This window comes from Ranitomeya variabilis, chromosome 2, assembly GCF_051348905.1.
Source record: "Ranitomeya variabilis isolate aRanVar5 chromosome 2, aRanVar5.hap1, whole genome shotgun sequence".
NCBI classification, from domain to species: Eukaryota; Metazoa; Chordata; class Amphibia; order Anura; family Dendrobatidae; genus Ranitomeya; species Ranitomeya variabilis.
The window spans coordinates 785,386,926-785,394,174 of NC_135233.1; the positions used below are offsets into that span (position 1 = coordinate 785,386,926).

Sequence of the window (7,249 nt, forward strand, 5' to 3'; positions counted from 1 at the left end):
CAAATCAACTTAACAGCAAGCTGTTAGTGTACCTGGAGTGAAGACTAGAAGGTTCCGGCCACCTTACACCATAATCCCAGGAGTGAGACCGGAGTAACGCTCCCTCGTGATGGCATTGCTTTCATGATCTCCAGATGGGGATTAGAGTCTGAAATGAAGGTCTGTCCTCTTCATCGATGAGTCCTTCATTAGACTTGGATGCTATTTAAGCCAGCCATTAGTCTGGTTACCACATGGTCATAGTAATGAAGAGGCCTTTATGAGAGCTGTAAATAATTATCAACAGCATCTGAATGTCCACCTCAAGTAGGCCTACACGCCCAAAAATGATGCACAACAGAACTTATGCTTGCTCTGTCGGCACCGTTATAGTGTATGGCCCCATCAGCACATACACTTAAATCCCATTTTGCAGGTGGGGAAGGGGGTTGGACGTAAGCCCCAACAGAGCCACTGAATAGGTGCTTGAACGCAGTATGAGAGCACCCTTACATGAAGAGACAGATGGATTTGCACAAGGCTACATCCACAAAAGATCTGTGGTTAGTTTTCCAAGATGTTTGGAACAAACTCCTTGCCAAGTTCCTTCAAAAACTGTGCATAGCTAGAAGAATTGATGCTGTCTTGAGGACAAAAGGTGGTCGTACCAAATATTTGATGCTCTTCACACTTGAATTTTTGAAAGCATTATATACAAAAAAAATTAGCTGATACAAGCCACCTTGCAGCAATTGCTGCGTACAACCAGTGTTTGATTAATGATACACAATCCTCAGTCCTTAATATGACCATATCACAAGTTGGATTTTTCCAAACCCAGCCTCAGTTGTAGTGGCCTCTATAAGAACACCTCCCACATATGAATACTATGTACTGCTCAGCTGCTAGGAAATGTGATCATGGATGACTTTTCTGCTGTTAGTTTATTCTGCAATGCTCGGCAAATAGGAATACTCCAAGATCCACATAGATAAGCCATAAGTAAATGAACTTCTATTTGTCTTCTTCATGACATTTACTGTTGGGGAGAAAAACATGTTATGTGATTACAGAGACACACTATAATATATTGTAATAGGCTGTTGACTTCTACTGGTTTACTTGTGAACTCAGATTGTGGTGTTTAATGTAAGGGTGTCCTCCCGGATTAGCAAAATGTGTGGTATAAAACAATATATGGTACTCCACGAAATATATGTTTAAAGGTGTCCATTCACATTAAATGAACGTTTGATACACCTGCTGGCTTTAACGCGACCAGCTTGCCATCTAATGTGGGACTTCTCCATCTATTTCTGACACTTCACCGCCAGTCTATGCTAACATCAAGTAACTAAAGATTGTGGCATCCATAGAAAGGACTATGCAGCAAATGATCATTTCTATATATAAACCTATAAAAGAGTGAATAGCCACAAGAAAAGATATGTATAAATATAATTTTATTAATACATACAAATATTAAAATCTGCATTAAAAACAACTCCTTGAGAAAGCCATGGCAAACGTACGTCGGGGTCCTGGGGTCTTGATTATTGTGTCAGTTAGATATATTTTTTGTGGCTGTTTTTAGATTACGGTATATACACATATATATATATATATATATATATATATATATATATATCTATATATATCGTTGTGTGTACTTAAATGACCACTTTTGCAATAATTAAGTCCCCATGCCGCTGTCAATCGTTGATGGTGGGATTTAACATACGCAGACATCATGCGCATCATTGATCCCGCCCATCAACGCTCCTGTCACATGATAGCGGGGCGCCAGTGGGTTGTCATGATACTCTGAGATCTACTGATTGCCCGCGTGCCTGTCATCACGATCCTCCTGTGAACAGTGGCATTCATAGAAGATTGTAGCTTTTGCTATACATTACAGTGCAGCTGCTATGTGTAACTGAGGCGATCAGACTATCACAGATTCAAGTCTCTTAGGCTATGTTCACATTTGCGGTCGGCGCCGCATGCGTCATGCGCCCCTATATTTAACATGGGGGCGCATGGACATGCGTCGCACTTGCGTTTTGTGCCGCATGCGTCCCTGCGGCGCCCGCGTCCGGGCGCAGAGGACGCAGCAAGTTGCATTTTTGCTGCGTCCAAAATCAATGAAAAAAAGGACGCATGCGGCGCAAAACGCAGCGTTGTGCATGCGTTTTGCTGCGTTTTTGTTTGCGTTGTGCGTTGCGGCGCCGACGCTGCGGCGCACAACGCAAATGTGAACGTAGCCTTAAGCGGACTATTAAATGCAGTAAAAAGTTTTAAATATTAAAAACAAAAAAAACATGTTTAAATCACCCCCTTCTGCTCCATCAAAAATAAAACAATACAGAAAGTAAAAAATACTCATTTTATATCGTCGCATTCAGAAATGTCCAGTGTATCAAAATATAAAGTAAATTAATCTAATCAGTAAATGGCATAACGAGAAAAAAAATCAAATTGCAGAATTACATTTTTTCGTCACTGCAACATTGCAATAAAATGTAATAACAGGAAATAAAAACATCATATCGACCCCCAAAATAGTATCAATAAATTGTCAGCTCAGGGCTCAAAATGTAAACCCTCACCCAGTCCCATATCCTGAAAAATGAGCACGTTGCAAGTTTCGGAAAATGTCTACAAAAGCGAAAACATTTTGATACCTTTCCGTTTGTTTGTTTTTTTGTCCCTACTTACATTTTTCTTCTTTTCTTTTTGTTTCATGTCTTACTGACCTGGGGAATTATACCACCTGGTCAGTTTTACCATATATTGAACATGGTAGGTAAAAATAAAAAACAAACAAACAAAGGCCACTGTGGAATTGCACTTTTTTTTTTTTCTTCATTTTCACGACACCTGGATATTTTTCCCCGTCTCCTAAATACACTATGTGGCAGATTGAATAGTGTCATTCAAAAGTGCAGCTCATCCTGCAAAGAACAATCTCTCATCCGGCTGTATGGCTGGAAGCGTAAAAAAAAGATATGGCTCTTGGAAAAAGGGGAGGAAAAAACGGAAAATTGCTCTGGGTAAAGGAGATGAGCCGCTGCCGGAGAACACATGCACTCTGAGCGTATTTGTGTATTTGTCAGTTCGCTCTACAGTTGGCTTCTCTTTTTCTTTCATCCACTTAAACTATTTTTAGGAAAAGGAGGATCAGTCTGTAATGTGACCCTTTGAAGATTTGTTCAGTACTGGTTCCCCCCACTAACTAAAGTGAATGGCTGGATTTAAACTCATCCTCTGTATTTGCCTCTCATGTACATGGGACTAGACCTAAGAATGAGACCACTGGTGGCCAGACACTTTCCAATAATTTTTGCGTGGCTTATTCAAGTGTGGGTGTTTTTTTCCAAAGTGAAGTGGAAATAAACTGTTATCAAACCCCTTTTGTAGCAGCCTATATCCTGTGCGATATGTTAAAATGCGGCATATTCAGTTTGTCTGGTTCCTCTACACTTTATGGTTAATTTTCAGATTTTATCATAGTCAGGCCAACTGAGAGATTGCCATGTGTATGGGGTCGTCCCAAGTGTTTTCTGAAGGCACATGGAAACCAAAACCTTATTTCTAGATTATTTGGCTAAAAAGTCTAATTTATTCTCCTCTCTATTCCAGTGACTTTGAAAAATGCTGCTGAATTGTTGGAACTTGCCGCGTTATATAATGCCGACCAGCTCAAAGTTTCCTGCTTCCAGTTCATTGGACTAAATATGGCCGCTTTATTGGAGGCCAGGTATGAAGAGTGCGTCGTTTTGTTCCATTCTTGTATGTCGTGTCTGGCACAGGTCCTCACTAACGCACTTCTCTCTGTGCTCAGATCTAGTCCTTGGATTGGTTTGTCGTCTCTTATGCCATCATATTTCACATTTATTTTGTTTTTTGGTTATTTCGAAGGAAGGTCAAAAAAATGAGGTCAACATGCTGGAGCTTAGTTGGCCATAAGGAATAAAGGGGCTGTTTCTTGTAGACCATCCTGTGTTTATGTGGCCTATTAGAGCATGTTGATATCTTACATGGGGTTCTCTAGACTCCTCTCTTGATTTAAATAAAGATACCTAAACAGTAATGTATGCTAGTAACTGTCTAGGCTGCCCAGCTACCGGTGTAAATCATCTGCATCTACCTCACAATCTGTAAGACACCCTCACGCAACAGTAGGTAATGTTTGTCCAATGTAGACACCCATCTTCATGCCACCCGCCACAGTTTGGGCTCTTGTGGGCCTGGGGATGTCATTTTGCATGGTTGATTGTGACTCGATCACTCATACAGTAGTACTCCGGTTTTTCTGCACTGTTGTCAGTGTGCTACTGGCGTGTGTATCTGGTGTCACACTGGCCGCATTTCTCAACCACTTATGCACTTAATGTAATGATTGCCCCAGTAGCGCTTTCTGTTTGTTGGGATAGGATGTATGGCAATTGATTATGGTGAAAAATACATCTATTTATACTATAAGGGTGCACTATGTGGGGGATGTGATTATATTACGGGGTGGGAGGTAATTCATTTTTATCCTATAGGAGGAGGTGTGATTATAATCTGTGGGGGGGAGGGAAATGATTATTGCACAGGGTCTGTTACAATCATGGTTGGGTGTTACTTATTATACTACAAGGGGTTTGCATCTTGTATGTATAGTGGGGGAGGGGCTCATGCTACAATTTGGTGAGGGATTAATTTTACTACATGGGGTGATCCCGGTAAGGGGGGACGAGATTATAATCGTGATGGGGAACGGTTTTTCTTGGGAGGATTTTTACTGCAAAGAGGTAAGTGATTGTGCTAGGGGATGGGAAGACGGACAATTGAATTTAAGGCATTTTTCACAATATAATTTGAAATTAAGTGCAGATAGTTTCTTGTTTGCTAATAATGGCAGCCTGGTTTTGCAGTACCATCTCAGTTATTAGCAATAATAATAATGCATTTGTTATACATTTCTATGGATATAGCAGAAAGAGGCTGTCAGTTTTTGGGTCGTTAGTAGCCCCAACTCAGGCATGCAGTACACACACTGAGCACTATGTGAGCCTTAGGCCCCCCCATACACAAACTTTTACGAGTCCCACCACTCACAGCAATGCTTGACTTGGCCAAGTCTACTGATGTTCTCTGAGAGACCTGAGCCTGACTCCTGTGACAGCGGCTTATCTCCCCGAGAGCAAAATAATTGTCTGCAATCCCGCAACATAATCTATTGGATGAAAATTGGGGCGCCCCCATACACATTACCCTGGGATTCCCAGTGATGCTTTGCGGCAATGACCTGTGATGACGTAGCGGTCTTGCGAGACCGCTACGTCATCTGAGGTCATTGCTGCTAGGCATTATTGGCAACGCGAGCATCGCGAGGAGCAGGAACGCAGCGAGGGACGCCGGAAGGTGAGAATATCACGATTTATTATTTTTTATTATTATTTTTAACATTAGATCTTTTTACTATTGATGCTGCATAGGCAGCATCAATAGCAAAAAGTTGGTCACATTTGTGAAACACAACCTGTCAATCAGTTTTCCAAGCAACGCTACAGATCGCTTGGAAAACGCTAGCATTTTGCAAGCTAATTACACTTGTAAAACGCATGCCAATTCCTCCTGCGGAAATTCCGGACGTGTGCACATAGCCTAAAGGAGGTTTCCCAAGCGGTAACAGCCATCATCTGGGGTCAGAGAAGCTGGATCTGTAGCTATCATCTGATCTTTAGTGGTTGTCTTTATGAGTAAAGATATGTTTCATTTTGTTTCTCATTTTATGCATTTTTTTTATCTTAACTTTTTTTCTATGCAGGTCTTTGGATGTTTTGAGTCAAGAAGTGCTGAAGGAACTGGCAAGTTATTATAGAAAAATGGTAAATATTACTGTATATGGGAAAATCTAGTGTATAATGTACAAAAATGGCAGAGTGAATACATCTTGGATGCCTTCAAGCATATTGTTTATCCAGGTAGTTATGGATTTAGATTACCTGTGCCACTTCTGATGACTATAAAAGCCTGTGTGAGTAGGGGGTATTCTCATGTGAAGCTTTTATGGCCAGCACAATCTCTGCAAACACTAGTTTGGGATCCCCGAGTATTTATGGCATACCCTAAGGACCTACTGTAAGTGCTTCACACAAGAAGACTCTTTTTAACCATTACTGCTTCCACAAGATGTTACATGACTACAATGTTTTATGATTAAATGACAGATTCCCGCCATGGACAAAAGACTGATCACCCCATACTTGGATGGACCAGACATCAGCACCTTAGAGTATGAAGATGGTGAAACTTTCATGTCGACTAAAGATGACTGTTTTTCTGAACAATTAACTTCGTAAGTCTAAGATACAGAAAGGGAATTGTTAGACTTCTGTGTTCACGTCCAATTTCTTATGATCTTGATTAGAATGATTACCGACTGCAGTTAGTGTATGGATATAATGTAGTATTGAAAAGTTACACAGCGATTTCTTTCTCCACTTTATGGTGCAGAATAGTGTGCATATTATTATGGTAAGGGCTGTTGCCAAACCTAATCACAATGTGTCTGCTCTATGCTGTCCCCCTTCTAGAGCCTCGGTGTATATGGAGAACGCATCCCACCCATATTCAGTTTGGCTATTTTCATAACTCTTATATCAGTGAATGGAGAATACCATGCACATGCGCAGCCACCCGGATGCAGGGCCGGCGGCTTCCCTATTACGCTGATATGGTGTCGGGAAACCTCGTTCTCCACTCATTTATAATGTCCAAGTTGCAACGAACCCTGTACATTAAGCAGTGACAAATATAGGACATTTATTTTAATTGTTCCTGAAATATAGTGTTGGTAGAGAAATTAACATGCTGTTTAGAGTTTTTACAGTGACCTCTTTAGTGGCTTTATACTTTCTTTTGAATCAAGCAAAGAAAACATAAGTACAATTGCATTCAGGGGCTGAACTCGAGTCCACCCACCCAGCCGCAGCTTGTTCTGAGCACCAGAAAACCTATTTACCAAAATTTAAATAGTAAAGTATGCACAATCGATATAAAATATATGACCTACATTAAAGATGTCATATATCATGGAAAATAAATAATGGCTGCACTCCATTTTACTGTGCTAAAGCAAGGAAATGTGCGATACATGAAATGTGAATAGCATAATGGCTTGTGAAATCTATGAAAAAACACCTGAGATGCTTAGCACAAGATTTGGCCAAAAATTGTGAGCCCATCCACCAAATGTCAAGGTAATCTCAGATCGGAT

The 7,249-nt window shown here is 40.7% G+C and overlaps 1 protein-coding gene across 2 annotated transcripts in view; it reads left to right on the forward strand.

Annotated features, from left to right (window-relative positions):
* Positions 1–7,249, forward strand: part of IBTK (inhibitor of Bruton tyrosine kinase) — a 90,833-nt gene that overhangs the window by 38,408 nt on the left and 45,176 nt on the right. For both annotated transcript variants that reach the window (XM_077289819.1, XM_077289820.1), the window contains exons 18-20: positions 3,622–3,739; positions 5,798–5,858; positions 6,201–6,328. In XM_077289819.1, coding sequence (XP_077145934.1) covers positions 3,622–3,739; positions 5,798–5,858; positions 6,201–6,328 — 307 coding nt within the window. The remainder of the gene's footprint in view (positions 1–3,621; positions 3,740–5,797; positions 5,859–6,200; positions 6,329–7,249) is intronic.